The 16,117-nt window shown below is 35.6% G+C and overlaps 1 protein-coding gene across 4 annotated transcripts in view; it reads right to left on the reverse strand.

Moving 5' to 3' along the window:
• The window catches only part of BAZ2B (bromodomain adjacent to zinc finger domain 2B), a gene marked incomplete at both ends in the record, with an annotated part of 130,086 nt that extends 114,419 nt beyond the window's left edge, over window positions 1-15,667 (reverse strand). For all 4 annotated transcript variants that reach the window (XM_079709954.1, XM_079709955.1, XM_079709956.1 and 1 more), the window contains one exon: window positions 15,523-15,667. In XM_079709954.1, the coding sequence (XP_079566080.1) occupies window positions 15,523-15,667 (145 nt within the window). The remainder of the gene's footprint in view (window positions 1-15,522) is intronic.
• Between the last annotated feature and the right edge of the window lie 450 nt (window positions 15,668-16,117).

A 16,117-nucleotide genomic window follows, 5' to 3' on the forward strand; every position in this document is an offset into this window, starting at 1 on the left:
CTCAGCATGACCGTTGGTCTCTCTCAGTCTTCTACCACTCCCTTGACCCTATCTATCTCCTTCCTTCTCAATCCCATCTCAGCATCTCTCCTTGTTAACCTTGAAAGAAAACTCTTACACTTGTTATGTCTACTTCCTCCTCACTTCTCAGAATCTTTAATAGCTGTGACAAGTCCAAGCCTCCCTTCCATTTTGTCTGTAAAGGAATTTAAGTTTTCCTAACCACTAGATTCCATTAATCTTTGCTCTTCTCATTTTTAACCTGTCTCTATAAATCTGGCATTGCTGATTACCTCTTCCTTATTAAAACCCATGTTTACCCTTAAGCTCTGGGTCATGGAACTATTTTGATATTCTTCTTAACTATATTTTTCCATAATACTACTGTCCACTTTATTGGGTTTTCTTTTTTCTAAATGTAAGATTCTTAAAGATTTTGTCCAACTGTCTCTTTTTTCCTCTTTATGCTTTCTTCCTCAGTCATTTCATGGGCTTCCACTATTTTAACTGTCACTTCTATGCACATGAATTCTAAACTAGGATTTTAACTCCCTGAGAGCAAAACTGAATCTCATTCATCTTGGTAATCCCCAATACCTGGCATAATCTGAAATATAACAGGTGCTTAATGAATGTTTCCCACTGTTGTATTTTTGGGCACATTATTTCTTCTTCTTCAGACCCTCCATGCTTACATAACATGCTCTTTGACTTCTTTTGCCTTTTATAACCTTAACTATCCTTTCATAATCATCTCAAAAATATATTGCCCAAGAAGTATTCCTGAATCTCCCAGACAGATATGTTTTGGACCTCCTTTGAATATTCATGATTATTCACAATCTTTCATCATACCATTACTAGGGTATAAGGTTATAAAGGAAATAATCATTTCTTAATCATTTTTATTCTGTACAAAACACTGCATAAAGCAAACTGTTAGCAGTTGCAGGGATAATACTTCATAATACCTGCTGTGGATAACTCTAAAAATATATCTCACTTTTTTTCTCTGTTCCAATTATAAAAAGCATTCACAATGTTACTAAAAACTCTTTGGGTAATTAAAAGCTAATTTAATGACATCTATGTTGGCTTTAATCTTGTTATACAGCAGAGGATGCTGTTTCGGTTACACCCTTTGGTTTCATTGCCAGGACAATGCCCTTTGCCTTCTCCAACTGTCTTGAAACTTCAAGCTACTGTTCACAAGGGGATTTTTGATCACAGACTGGAGATGACTCAGTGAACTCTACAACTACATTTAAAACAAAGCATATTCTGTATTAACAAAAGAGCAGAATATCTTCTTATAGGAAACAAAAGACAACACAAGCCAAACCGGCTCTATTAGATTTATGACTACAAAAATAAAATTATTTGGATATTATCATGCCCTACTTTTGGAGAATTAACTTTTCTCTACATTAATATACCTAATATCAGAAGATCCTCCCAAATAAAAACCTGTTATGATTAAAACTCTTCAATTTTGCTCAAAGAACACATTTGCAAACTGATAAATTACATCATAAAATGAAAATAGTTTTAGAGCACCATAATTATTCTTTTTTACAGACATTAACATTCAAGCATAGTTTCAATATTATAAATGCAACTTTTATTAGTTTCCATTTTAACTGACAGGTAACAATGTGCACGTACTGCATAATGAAAATATATGTCTATAATGTCTAAATCCTCAACTTACGTTATAATAAGCTGACTACTTTTTAGCAGAGCTTTTCAGATTGTACTAGCCAATCTATATGTAAGTGATTAAAAGCAGTTACACAAAATGCCAGTGTCTCAGTAGCAATACACGGTAACTGCAAGTGTCTTTATTAATATTAATGAACTTCACGCAACGACACAATAAGGGTATTTCCCCCCCACAAGAACAAAATAATGTAAATACTGTACTAATGTCTTGAACCTACACTACCAGTGGACAAATCTCTTATCAATCAGGAAAAGTCCAAATAGCAAATTAAAACAAAATGATTATAAGGGATAAGTATCCTAAAGCATCTAATCTTTTTTTAAAAAATCAAGGAGAGACTGCTTACTATGGTAGAATTCTACCTATGCTGTTTTTTGTGTTCTAAAAATGTCTTTACTTTTTCACTGCTACACAAACTTGTTGCAACATGTCTTCTAACTCTTATCTCTAGTTCTTTAAACTGTTAGCACATTTTACAGCATTGCAAAATCAGCCTCTAGTATATAACCTGCAAAGTATGGTTAATCATCAAAAATGGTAGCACATTCAAATACAGGTTACAAGAGTACTTTAACACTAGTAATAACCGAGTGTAACAAACAAAGTGAAATTACTGTAAATTAAAGAAATGCTCAAATTATTGGCCCGTATATTAAAATTCTTAAACATATTAATGTTTAAATATTCTGAAACTCACAATGTACAAATTCTACAAACTTGAACTTTGATTAAAGAACAAACAGAAAGGATTCTATAGCTAATGGTGACAAAATATTTCCCCCCAATAATCTTCATTTCATTCCTTTATTCTCATAACTTTTTTAGTAGTTAACCTTTACATTTTAACATTAAAAAAGCATGGTATGGAAATAAAGTCTTTCATTTTATTTTTAAGTATTTGCTTTGAGATTGTTTTAGACTTACAAGAGTTGCAAAAATAGTACAGAGTTCCAACTTCCCCTATGTTAACATCTTATATGATAAAAAATAATTTTCAAAGCCAAGAAGTTAACACCAATTAATTAACTAAAATAAAGAATTTATTCGGATCTCATTAGTTTTTCCACTAGTGTCATTTTCCTGTGCTAAGATCCAATCTAGGATCTCACATTGCATTTAGTTACTGTGTCTCCTTAATTTTCTCCGATTTGTGACAGTTCCTCAGTCTTGTCTTTCATGACCTTCATACATTAAAGAGTACTAGTCAGGTAGTTTGTAGACTGTATCTCAATGTGGGTTTGAATGATGCTTTCTCATGATTAGAAGAGGTTAAACATGATTGGGAAGAGTACCCAATGTGTCCTTCTCAGCACAACATATCTGGGGTCTGTGATGTTGCTATGTGGTGCTGGTGATATTAACTTTGATCGCTCGGTTAAGTTAGTATCTGCCAGGATTCAATATAAAGTTACTAATTTCCTTTCAAACAGTCTTTTCATTAGAAAAAAAATCATAAAAGTCTAGGTAGCCTTGGGAACAAAATCTACTACTCTACATAACACTAAACATGGTGAACAAGATTTTGATTCAGTTCAGCCAATGATGTATCAATCTTCAGGCAAATAACTATTCTTCAAAGATAGGATCAGCTGCTCTTTTGTAAAAAAGCATTTTTGTTAGTTCTAATGAAAGAATTTAGAGTTCACAGATTAAAATACTAAAATTACACTATATTTTATATATATTTCTATATTCAAATATAGATGTACTTTATTTTTATAATGAAATATAAAAAATAACAGTGAAAACAATCTAATTCTAAAATCTTATTTTACTTATGTTTCAATAAAGAAGTCTTAGTTTTCCCATAATGCACAAAAATTACTAAAACCAACTTTGAAAAACACACCCTTCATTGCTACATAAACTTGTTGCAACATGTGTTTAAACTCTTTTCTCTAGTTCTTTAAACTATCAGCGTATTTTTACAGCATTGCAAAATCAGCCTCTAGTATACAACCTGCAAAGTACAGCTAATCATCAGAAATGGTAGTGCATTAAAATAAAAGTCATATATTAATTTGCTGGGGCTGCCATAACAAAGTACCACAAACTGGGTGACTTAGAACAACAGAAATTTATTGGCTCAGTTCTGGAGGCTACAAAAGTCTGAAAGCAGGGTGTGGGCAAGACCATGCTCCCTCTGAAGGTACTAAGGAAGGATCTGTTCCATCCTTCTCTCCTAACGTTTGGTAACCTCAGGCATTTTTCCTATGTCTTCACATGGGCTTCTTTCTGTACACATCTCTGTGTCTAAATTCTCCCATTTTAATAAGGATACCAGTCATTTTGGTTTAGAGCCCACCCTAATAACCTCATTTTCACTTGATTACCTCTTTTAAGGACCCAATTTCCAAACAGGTCACATTCTGAGGAACCAGGGATTAAGACTTCAACATATTTTTTGGGGGAGGAAGAAACAATTTTATCCATAACCCTAGGTTCATTTTTAAGATTACTTAATTGATTTGAAGGCATTACCTTTCTTTAGTAATTTACCTATAAAATTCTAATTAAAACTCTGAAGTTCTACTCATGAAAGTTAGGTAAGGACTTCCCTAGTGGCGCAGTGGTTAAGAATCCGCCTGCCAATGCAGGGGACACGGGTTCGAGCCCTGGTCCGGGAAGATCCCACATGCCGTGAAGCAACTAAGCCCGTGTACCACAACTACTGAGCCTGCACTCTAGAGCCTGTGAGCCACAACTACTGAACCTGCATGCCACAACTATGGAAGCCCGCACTCCTACAGCCCGTGCTCTGCAATGAGAGAAGCCACTGCCATGAGAAGAGCACTCACCACAAGGAAGAGCAGCCCCCACTCACCACAACTAGAGGAAGCCCACTCACAGCAACGAAGACTCAAAGAAGCCATAAATAAATAAATAAATAAATAAATAAATAAATAAATTTAAAAGTTAGGTAAAATATATTTCAAAAATACCTGGTGCCTTGTGATCAAACCCTTCATTAAATAAATCTATTGAAAGGCAAAAAAAGCTAGACAGTTGAACATTCCAGGGCCTTTATTTGTGACTTACAGATATCTAGAATATAGACAAGTAAAAAACAATTATTGCTATAATAGTTCATACTATAATATAAATACTCAAAGAGACTAAAACTTTGGCTTTATATCCAAACCCTCAAGAATAAGCCTATCTCATTCTCTTGACGATTGTCTATTGACTGTAAATGTAAGCTCCATCTTTTAAATAAAAAGTTCTAATTAATAACTTTGGATTTTCAGGGTTTATTTATTCAATGCCTCATCAGTAAGGTCTGATCTTTTAAGATTCTTTACCCTGTGGCTTATAATGCCCATCTGCAACTAAAATCGGCACAGTTATTTGGTATTACCAGAGCAAAGCATAATACAGCCTAGAAAACTTATTAATTAGAGTAAATTTATCATTTAATTAGCAAGTCCTATTCCTGCAAGTTCACCTCTCCTTCCCTCCCTTTCTCCAACAATTGTTTCTTGAGCACATATTTTGTGCCAGGCACTGACTGGATACATATCAATAAAAAAACCGTATGGTCCCTGCCTTTTAAATGTAGAAGAAGGGACAAATAAGTAAAACAACACCAAATCTATAATTATAAACTGTGAAGAGTACTATGGAGGAAATTACTAGGTGCAAAAACAGGTAACAGTAGAGCAATAACCTAGACACTATGAACAGAGGAGACTTCTCTAATTAATGTCTCAGGACACTTAACCTGAGACAAAGCATGAAAATCAGCCTTATGCAGTTCCTCTAAGACAAAGAGAGAACATGGTTGAGACCCTGAGTTGGGATTCCATCATGGAGGGTATATCAGATAGGTTGAAAAGTACAAAACATCCAGCTCAAAATGGCTAAGTGAAAGGTAAACGTATTGATTCACATAACATAAAAGCATTTGGAAAAGGCACACTTCAGATAAAGAAGGTTGGCTGAAAGCTTACTGGGACTTAATTTCTCTTTCGTCTCTTGGCTCTACTTCCTCAGATAGGCCCTTCCTTTTAGGTTTGTGGGACAAAAGGGTATCCTCCCTCACCAGTCCCAGTAAAAATCCCAGAACGGAATCTCTTTGCCTTTGATTAGTCTCATGTGTCTTCCTTAACCAATCACTTAACCATTGTTGTGTGGGAAATATGATGTTTGGATTGGCTAGATTGTGTCACATGTCACCCCTGGAGTCTCAGGTGAAAATTTTTTTTTTTAAAAAAGTGATTCGTTTTGTGGGGGACAACTTCAGGTAATGGTGGAGTAGTAGTGAAGTGGCTACACAAATCATCCACAGAAAATAATTATAAAAATGTGATTTAAAACAACAACAAGGGGGCTTCCCTGGTGGCGCAGTGGTTGAGAGTCTGCCTGCCGATGCAGGGGACACGGGTTCGTGCCCCGGTCTGGGAGGATCCCACATGCCGCGGAGCGGCTTGGCCCATGAGCCATGGCCATTGAGCCTGCGTGTCCGGAGCCTGTGCTCCGCAACGGGAGAGGCCACAACAGTGAGAGGCCCACATACCGCAAAAAAAAATAAATAAATAAAAAATAAAACAACAACAAGGGACTTCCTGGTGGTCCAGTGGTTAAGACTCTGCACCCTCAAAGCAGGGGCCCCAGGGGTCCAATCCCTGGTCAGGGAACTAGATCCCACACGCCACAACTAAGAGCCCACAGGCAGCAACTAAAAGATCCCAAATGCCACAACTAAGACCTGGTGTAGCCAAATAAATAAATAAATATCAAAAAACAACAACAACAAAACTAAAGATACTGGAAAGCATCCAAAAGCAGAGAAAAGCCAGGGGAAAGTTTAATCCGGAAAAAATGGTAACAAGAAGGGGTGAGAAGTGTGACTTTGTGGCTTTCTGGTCTGATACTGCTGTCTAAACCTCACAGCTATAACTCCAGAAAACAGTGAGAGATGAAACAGCAGGCTTATCAACTAAAGGTGCCAGAGGTCAGACTCCAGGGCTAAGAAAACATCAGGAAATCAGGAAATTTAAAGGGGAAATCTTGGCAGTGATCAAACCGCAGAAAGAAGGAGACTCAAATTCAGAGATTAAACTTTCCAAGTTCCTAGCTAAAAGTACACTGTGCATGGGGCACCACAAAACAGCCAGGAGAGAACGTACAGAAAGACAGAGCTACACACAGCAGATCTGTTCAATTTGATGTATTCCTTAATTGAGTGCATACCTTCACCATGATTAGCTTAGACAGCAGAAAGCCTGAAGTGTCAGAGAACAGAGTCGAAAGCTGGCAGAGCAGCTGGAAATCAAGGGGTAATCTTAGGAGCAAGGAAACCACAAAGAGAAAGAGATCCATCTCTGCCATGTAGTTGGCTGACCCAACAACTTGCACAGGCACAGAGGAGACCCACAGGGGGCCAGTCTGCAAAAGTGGCAGTGGGAAGCCAAAAAACAGAGCACATATCATTAGCATGTTTTTTGACCACAATAAAACTAAAATGGACATCAACTGAAACATTTAACATTTAAATGTTAAATTACTGACTTTTAAACAACCCATCAGTCAAAGAAGAATTCACAAAGGAAAATAGAAAATATTTTTACTAGAATGATAATGAAATGGAAACTATCAAAATTTGTGGGAGGGGGCTATAGTTGTATTTAAAAGGGAAATTCATAGCATTAAATGCATATATAAGAAAAGGAGAAAGGTCTAACATAAATGACCTAAGTTTTCTCTTCAAGAAGTTAGGAGAAAAGATGAGGAAATCCCACCCATGGAAAAACAGAAGGAAATAATAAAGGGCAGAAATCAATGAAACAGAAAACAGAATATCGGAAAAAAAAAATCAATGAAACCAAAATCTAGCTTGTCAAAAAGATTAATAAAATTGATAAAAGCTCTAGTCACAAAGGAAAAAAGAGAACAAATTATTAATATCAATAATGAAAGAGAAGATATCATTATAAATCCTACAGACATTCAAAGGATAAGGTACTATTTTTTAAATTAATTAATTAATTAATTAATATTTTGGCTGTGTTGGGTCTTTGCTGCTGCGTGTGGGCTTTCTCTAGTTGCGGTGAGCAGGAGCCGCTCTTTGTTGTGTTGCGCAGGCTTCTCATTGCGGTGGCTTCTCTTGTTGCGGAGCATGGGCTCTAGGCGCGTGGGCTTCAGTAGTTGTGGCACGTGGGCTCAGTAGTGTGGCTCACGGGTTCTACAGTGCAGGCTCAGTAGTTGGGCGCACAGGTTTAGCTGCTCTTTAGCATGTGGGATCTTCCTGGACCAGGGCTCGAACCCATGTACCCTGCATTGGCAGGCGGATTCTTAACCATTGTGCCACCAGGGAAGTCCCAGGATAAGGTACTATTTGGAACAACTCTGTACCTGTAAATTCAATGACTTAGAGGAAATGGACAAATTCCTTGAAAGACATCACTAACAAAGCTCACTCACAAAGAAAAAGATAACCTGAATAGTTTTATACTTCTATTTTAAAAGTTGAACTCCTGGGAATTCCCTGGTCCAGTGGTTAGGACTCCATGCTCTCACTGCCGAGGGCCCGGGTTCAATCCCTGGATGGGGAACTAAAAAAGTCCCACAAGCCACACGGCGCGGCCAAAGAAAAGTTGAACTCCTGATTTATTATCTTCAACAACAACATTAAAACAAACGAACAAAAAAACAACAATCTTCCAAGCCCATATGACTTCAGAGTGGATTCTACCAAACTTTTAGAGAAGAAATATTACCAATTTGATACAAACTCTTCCCTAAAAAAGGTTTTTTAAGAAGGAAGGACTGGTCAATTGTGTCAATTCTTCCGAGAGGTTGAGAGAGATGAGGACAGAAAAGTGACACTGGTGTGGACTGAGATATACATAAAAGACGAGGAAAAGGAGAAAGCACATACAACTATGTATTTTGAGAAGTTTGGTTATAAAGTGAGGCAGAAAACAGAGTAATTGCCAGAAGAGTGTTTGGGGTGAAAGAGGGAAGGGTTTTTGGTATGTATTATTTTTTAAGATGGGAGATACTATGAGCATGCTTTTATACTAATGGACATGATCCAATAAATACAGAAAAATTAATGATACTGTATAGGAGGAATGGAGTCCTTGAAAAGTTTTTTGCAATCTTTAAAAAGAATTGATAGGTATTTGCTTTTGTGACAGTTAAGAGCCATATCGTCTTGAGTTAAGCATTTATTTTATTTGGTTTAACTTATATTATTACATAGAATAGTATATCAAAAGGGATCTGTAGTGAGTATACATGAGCTACTAGATGTATTAATGAAATACTATTTTTTTTCAGAAGAAAAGAACCACTGAAGTTGGAATAAAGTTCATGTATAGGTATCAGGAGTTTATTATAATACAAAGGTGGGGAGATATGGCAGGGGGGCTATCACCAGATGAGCTAAAATGGATAGATAATTGGCTCATAATTGAACATGTACCCCAACCTCCTTTTAGTGTACCTTCCTGTGATGCAGAAGCTGAGCAGCTAAAAAGTAAATTTACCAGTCTCTCTTGCAGCCAGGGTTCTGGATATAATTTAGATTCTGCCAATCAGATGTATTTGGCACTGAGTTAAGCTGTTAGATTGGCAGTACATGAGGTATGCTTTTTGCCGGTGCAGATCTAGCAGGCAGCACAGAACAGCCCTGGAGCCTGTTATGTCAGTGGTTCTTGATCACTGGGTTGCAGCTGAGGTGGTATGATCCATGGAGCCATCAGTTAGAACAATGGTGTCCTGACTGAACTAGAGGTAATTTCCTTAAGCAGGTCAATTCAACAGTAATGCTCTGAAATCACTCATAGGGGTCAGGGGTCAGCTCCTCAATAATTTTATAAGTACCTGATTCCTTGTATTAAATCTTTCTGCTTAAAATAGCATCAGTGGTTTATGTTATCTCAAGCTGAACTCACTGATACATCAAACAACAATCTCAACTGGTGATAGTTCCAAAACCAAAAAGGCAATTCAGTCTATCACAACTGGCCTGGTATCTGATAACCATATACTTTTCAAAGTAATATTAAATGAGAGATAAGTGAAATCTCAAAAATATATATGCATAACCTTGGAGGTGGAGGACAATTTCTTCGACAAAAAGCATAACCATAAATAAAAATACTGGTAAATCTGCCGACATTAAAATTGGAAGTTCTTTTCATCAAAAGACAATGTAGAATAAAAAAAGACACACCATATGGGAAAAGCTATCTCCCACAAAGATAACTGAAAGAAGGACCAGCATCCAAAATATAAACAGAACTCACAAATCTATAAAAAAAAGATGGACAACCCAATAGAAATATGCACCAAAGCCCTAAACAATCACTTCAAAAGAGAGGAAAACCCAAAAAGCTATAAACTTATTAAAAGGCACCTTAATGAACACTTCATATTCATCGACAAAAATCAAAAAGTCTGGCAATGACAAGTGTCAACATGAATGATAAGCATCAGGAATTATAATACACAGCTGATGAGAAAATAAATTGGTACTACTGGTAAAGTTGAAGACATCTTCAAAAACGTATGCATATGCATCAGGATTCATGTATAATGATGGTCATAACATTGAAATTGGCAAAAGTTGGAAACAACTCTAATATTTACCAAGAGTATTTACATGGATGTACAGTCCATTCAAATGCAACATGCAAAAAAGATAAATGACCCTTTTACACTTTAAAATGTATTCTTCCTCCACATTTCTCATTACATCACCCTTCTCCCAGTTATCCAAGTCATGTCAGGGCTTCTCTCTCAATCTCTCTCTCAACATCCCTTTGCCCAAATCTAGTCATTATATCCCATAAGAATCTACTCCCAAAATATCTCTGGAACCTTGTTTCTTTCTCCATCTCCAATAACTCCTTAATTTTGGCCCTTATCATTTCTCACCCAGATAAATTTAAGTACCTTCTAATGGTCTTCTTTGCCTCTAGTCCCATCCTCATTGCAAACTGACGCTCTACATGCTGCTAGCATGCTAGCATTTTCAAATCATTAAAATCCTTCCACTTGATCAAGTATGAATAAAAATAAAGGTTACAATTTGCTAGGCACCTATGTCAGGCATTATCTCATTTATTGTTATAAAATGGGTATCATATTTATTTTATAGATGAGGTACAGAAGTTCAGAAAGGGGTAATGTACCCAAATTCACATAGCTAATAAGTGGACAAGCCAAGATTCAATTTCAGCGCCTTTCAATTGCAAAGTCCTTGCTTTTAATCAATACATCATTCTGCCTAAACTCTTAAACATGGTGCATGAAGTTCTAAATGATCTGACCTTAACCTACTCCCCAGCTTGATCTCCTGTCCCTCTGTTCCAATTTAGCCATAGCAGATACTGGCTATCCATTCTCTCCTTATTCCTAACTAATAACCTCTATTTTCTTCAGGATGGCAATATGCTCAGCTAAAAACTAATTTTCCTGGCCTTCCTTGAAGCTGAGATTACCATTCATATAGTTCCGACAAAAGAGATACTAAGTGGAAATCTCTGGATGGGGTTTCTGGGAAAGCTCTTTAAAAGGGGTCAAAGTAAGCTGGCATACAAATTTTGCCCTCTTCTACTCCACCTTCTTCCTTCCTGGAAAACAGGGCTGTAGGTGGATCAGCCTTCTAAAAGCCATGAGATGGGCTTCGCTGGTGGCCCAGTGGTTGAGAATCTGCCTGCCAATGCAGGGGACGCGGGTTCGAGCCCTGGTCTGGGAAGATCCCACATGCTGCGGAGCAAATGGGCCCGTGAGCCACAACTACTGAGCCTGTGCGTATGGAGCCTGTGCTCTGCAATAAGAGAGGCCGCGACAGTGAGAGGCCCACGCACCGCAATGAAGAGTGGCCCCTGCTTGCCACAACTAGAGAAAGCCCTCACACAGAAACGAAGACCCAACACAGTCAAAAATAAAATAAATAAATAAATTTATTTAAAATAAATAAATAAATAAATAAGGAACAGAGTGAAAAAATATATGAAAAGTAGTAAAATTAGTAAAGAAATCCCATATAAAAGTCATGAGATAAGACACATGAGCATGAAAGCCCCATACCTCAGAAGACAGGATATAAAATTAGGAGCCCAGGTCTGTGATGGCATCACCCACCACAGAACTGCGGATCTATGGACTGGTACATGTATTTGCCATGTGTTCCTATTCATAGTTAATCATTGTTGTAACTGACACATACCCTAAGTTGAGGCCTGACTGATCAATTTGTGATTTCCTCAATATACCATGATTTGGCACAGTTCTACAGAGGTAGGCCTGCAATTAAGATACATGTGTAATTCAGTCTCTAACTTTAAAAGAAAAGTAGGCATACCCCAGCTTTAATGAGAGAAGTTTTAAACAGTTTCTCTGTTTCATACATTCAGCATTTTACAAGTTTTGTTTGAAGGGTTCTACCTCAAAAATGGATTGAAAACCACTGGTCTATGGCACAGTTTAACTATCATTGAAATTTCTCAAAGTTCTATGCTTTGTTTGTATTAGGTCAAATGACCACAAATCTCGAACAAATCCACTCTGTAAAGTTTAATTTTGGAACTATGATGAAATACTATTCTTTCAGCTTTCACTCAGAGATATTATGTGAAATAGTGTCTGAATACTTATGAAATTGGCATATAGGATATTGTGTATCATGTGGCCTTTTATACGAAGGTTCTGGTGGTATATTCCCCAAACCATTCAGAGCCAGGAAAACGTTCATTTTTCTCTGAGGAACTGATATGTTCACTAGCACTAGTATGTGAGCCATGTAGCCCACTATGTTTTCTTTTTATTCTTAACAGCTAATTAGTTAAGTTTTTTGTTCAATATCTGTGGCTTTCCTTGGCTAACACTTTTATACTTTTTAGAGCCTATCTTTTAATATTTTAGTTAATTGTTTTGTTTATTGTACCAATATATTTATTGAAAGCTGTCCAAAATTATTTAGAAGTAGGCAAGTTGTTATTTTTTAAAAATCATACTTTAAAGGGAAAAGAAATATAACTCTTCCAGGACCGACAAGACCCACTATATGCAGAGAGCCTTAGATTAATCAATCTTTATTGCAGTGTTATTTTCTATCCAAGTTACTGTAATAAAATTAAAGGTGTGCTGTGAGAGACAGTCCTCCAAGGTCCCTGCATGTTGTTGCTGGGTATGCCAAGAATGCAAGGTCTTGACCACTCTTTAAAATTGGGCCATTTCTCAGGATTGCAGTCAGCAACCTTGATGGATGAGGTGACATTTCCTTCCAGACAAAGAGTGGCTTTGCTTTCATTTACTATAAAAGCAGTAGGTTGCCTAAGCCGTGACACAACCCCCACTATATAAGATTCAACTGGGCCCCTCCGTGTTGCCCCTGTGGGACTTGGGAGACATGGGGAGCCAATGCCAACATGATGTTTATGCTATTTGCTATGCTATAGTAATAAAATCTCTGACCTAGGAGTCTCACATCTTCTACCAGCATCATAATAGTAACAGTAGATATGTATACTCCCAGACCCTGACAAGGTGTTGATTCAAAAGAAATTAGTTGATCATTCAAAGTTCAAAAGTAGGCTTGAATTAAATCCTTTGTAACTCAGAAGAATTCCTACAGAAATATCATTAATGAAGACGACAGAGAAAGGCCAATTAAAATAACTGTTTAAAACAAAAGAATGTCCTCAAAGGAACCATTAAAGAACTGGTGAGGTTTTGACATTTTACAGATGAAAATTCTTTTTTGTTGTTTCTATACATCAAAAACATTGAGGAGATTCAAACTGTTTAAAATAAAGAGGTTAGGCGCATTATCACTCTATAATTTTACTTTTAAAAGGAGGAAATTACAGACAACGACTAGGCCAAAAACAATGAAGCAAATAAGAGAAGACAGGAAAATATGATAAACTGAATTATGCAGGACAACTGAGCATTCTCCATGCATTGTAAGGCTCTACTTTAAACATAAACCACAACACTGCGAATGTTAAAAACAAAAAATAATTTTCTTAGAAAGTGAAAAAAACTCATGCTGTAGGTACTAAAGGTATAATGTGTTAATAAGTGATATATTTTGGAATAAACATTGAAATAAACTATAGTTTCATTCAATTTAAGTATCGCCACATAAAAACTCATAAACCTATTTTACTTGCAAATAAATGATGAAAACTAATTCCTTTCTACATAAGGAAATTTCTGATGTTATTCATCAACTAAGCATACCCCACCCTTCTGAAACTCTCAACTACCACTAACAAAAAATAGCACCCAACAGGTGACTACTCAGAATCATAAGCAATTCAAATGTCACTAATTCAGAAAACTAAGTGAGAAATAGGTGGTAGCAAAGGGTCCAGAAAACTCAAGGCTCTGTACTCAAGGACTGAAAGCTTCAACATTAAAAAAAACGACATTTCCCTAGAAATATTATATATTTTAAATACAAATTCACAAGTAAATACAAAGTAAGACAGCAGATGGGAGGAATACAATGAAAGGAGCTGACACAAATGAAAGGAGAAGAGTTATAAAAAGCATGAAAGAATAATTACAAAAGTACAGCTGTGTGCAATCATTTAGACAAAGAAACTTAAGGTAAAATGCCAACCATGGTATCACTATTTTTGAACACAGCATATCATCAAAGGCATTCATCATTTTATATATAGCCATCATTTTATACACAAGGGAAATGTGGATGAAGTTGTTAAATGAATATCTTAACCAAGATTGTACAAGGTGCGGGAGAACAGGAATTTTATTTATTTAATTTTAAAAATGTAATGGTATTTTATTTTAGTTATTTTATAATCACTAAGAAAATGTTAGAAAATTACTCTGATAAAATGACAAAATGAAATCCTTGTCATTCCATTGATTGGAAAAAAATCAGAATAATTCAATAAATATATATTTGACAATTTGCTAGGGTATTTTGTCAGCAAACATTCCATATTTATGTATTTCATTTACCCAAAATTATAAATCTAATTTTGAAAAAGTAAAATATCATTTTAATGTTATTTAATTTAATGTTTAATGTTAATGTTTATACATATGAAATAATCTATAAGATAAAATATATTTAAGATTAAAAATCTTCCTAGTGATAAAGGAATAAGTTAATCAAGTTTAGGTTAAAAAAAAGAATGTATTCTACCAAATATCCAAACATGTGGTTGGGCAAAAAGTGATTTTGAGGGGTAAATAAAAATACCTTCCACATAAAACTAAAACTGAGGATATTTTCACTACTGAAATAAAGTTCCCTTTTTAGCAGTATAAACTTCATTCATGTTTAAGAAAAATTTGTCAAATATCTTAAAATATTTTTCAAAATATTTAAAACTTTAAAAATATTTTCCATCAGGTAAATGATATGCCTTAGTATACATCTTGTGAACTAGGATAGCTGGGGTTTGGTGAAGGCCAGTTTGATAACTGGAAGCAAATTTAGGGCAAATGGTCCATGGCATTGGGACCTTATCATCAAGGATTCCTTTATATTTCTTCACTCCCTCATGGGCCTATTGTTTTAAAAGAGTTTGCATGTATTAATTTATTAATTAAAATGGTCAAAGGAAGATATTAAAATGAAACTCTCAAAGCTTCTAAAAATCATAGAAAACATGGAATAAGCAGTGCTACTCCAGTGTTCTGATAAAATACAGAAAAAGCAGAGACTAAATGTTTAACCTAGCCATTGTTCAACAGATCAACAGAAATAATGAGAACATTTTATTCAGAGTTCAATAAAACACTATGAATGCAAATTAGTAAAAGGATGGCATTCTAAAATTGAGTTAATAAAGGGTACTCACCACATGGGTTGATTGTAGAGCTAAGTGAAGCAGCTCCAGTGGAAAGGCCGCCTTTTGAAACTGATGAAGCCACAGAAGGTATAGAAGATGAAGTCGGTGTAGCAGAGGAGGCTGTTGAGGATGGTAACCGCTCTCCAGACTCCATATCTATGGGAGGGAGACAAATGTTAACTTACAGTATTAAATAGTAGAATTAAGCAAAAGAATTAAACATATTTAAAATAAGTCAAACTTTTAGGAATACTTTTTTAAAATATGAAATAAGTTTAGAAATACATGTTCTTCAGAGAGATAAAATATGAAATAAATAAAAATAATATAATTTAAAATACCAGTTTATGAAATAATTTTAATGTTAAGTATACCAAATCTTCTTCTAATAGACTTGCAGAATATTCTTATATAAAAAAATAATAATAGTCATTTGAATACAGTAACTTCATACAACTGTATGTTGCCATAACTTTAGGAAAATTAGCATATTAACTTCTTATTCTTCTTAAATCACCTCATGATCTATTCACTTACATCATAATACCCATATTATCTTAATGAATCAAGAAGATACTACCACATTTGAGTGAACTGTAATCCT

This window comes from Hyperoodon ampullatus, assembly GCF_949752795.1.
Source record: "Hyperoodon ampullatus genome assembly, chromosome: 8".
NCBI lineage: Eukaryota > Metazoa > Chordata > Mammalia > Artiodactyla > Ziphiidae > Hyperoodon > Hyperoodon ampullatus.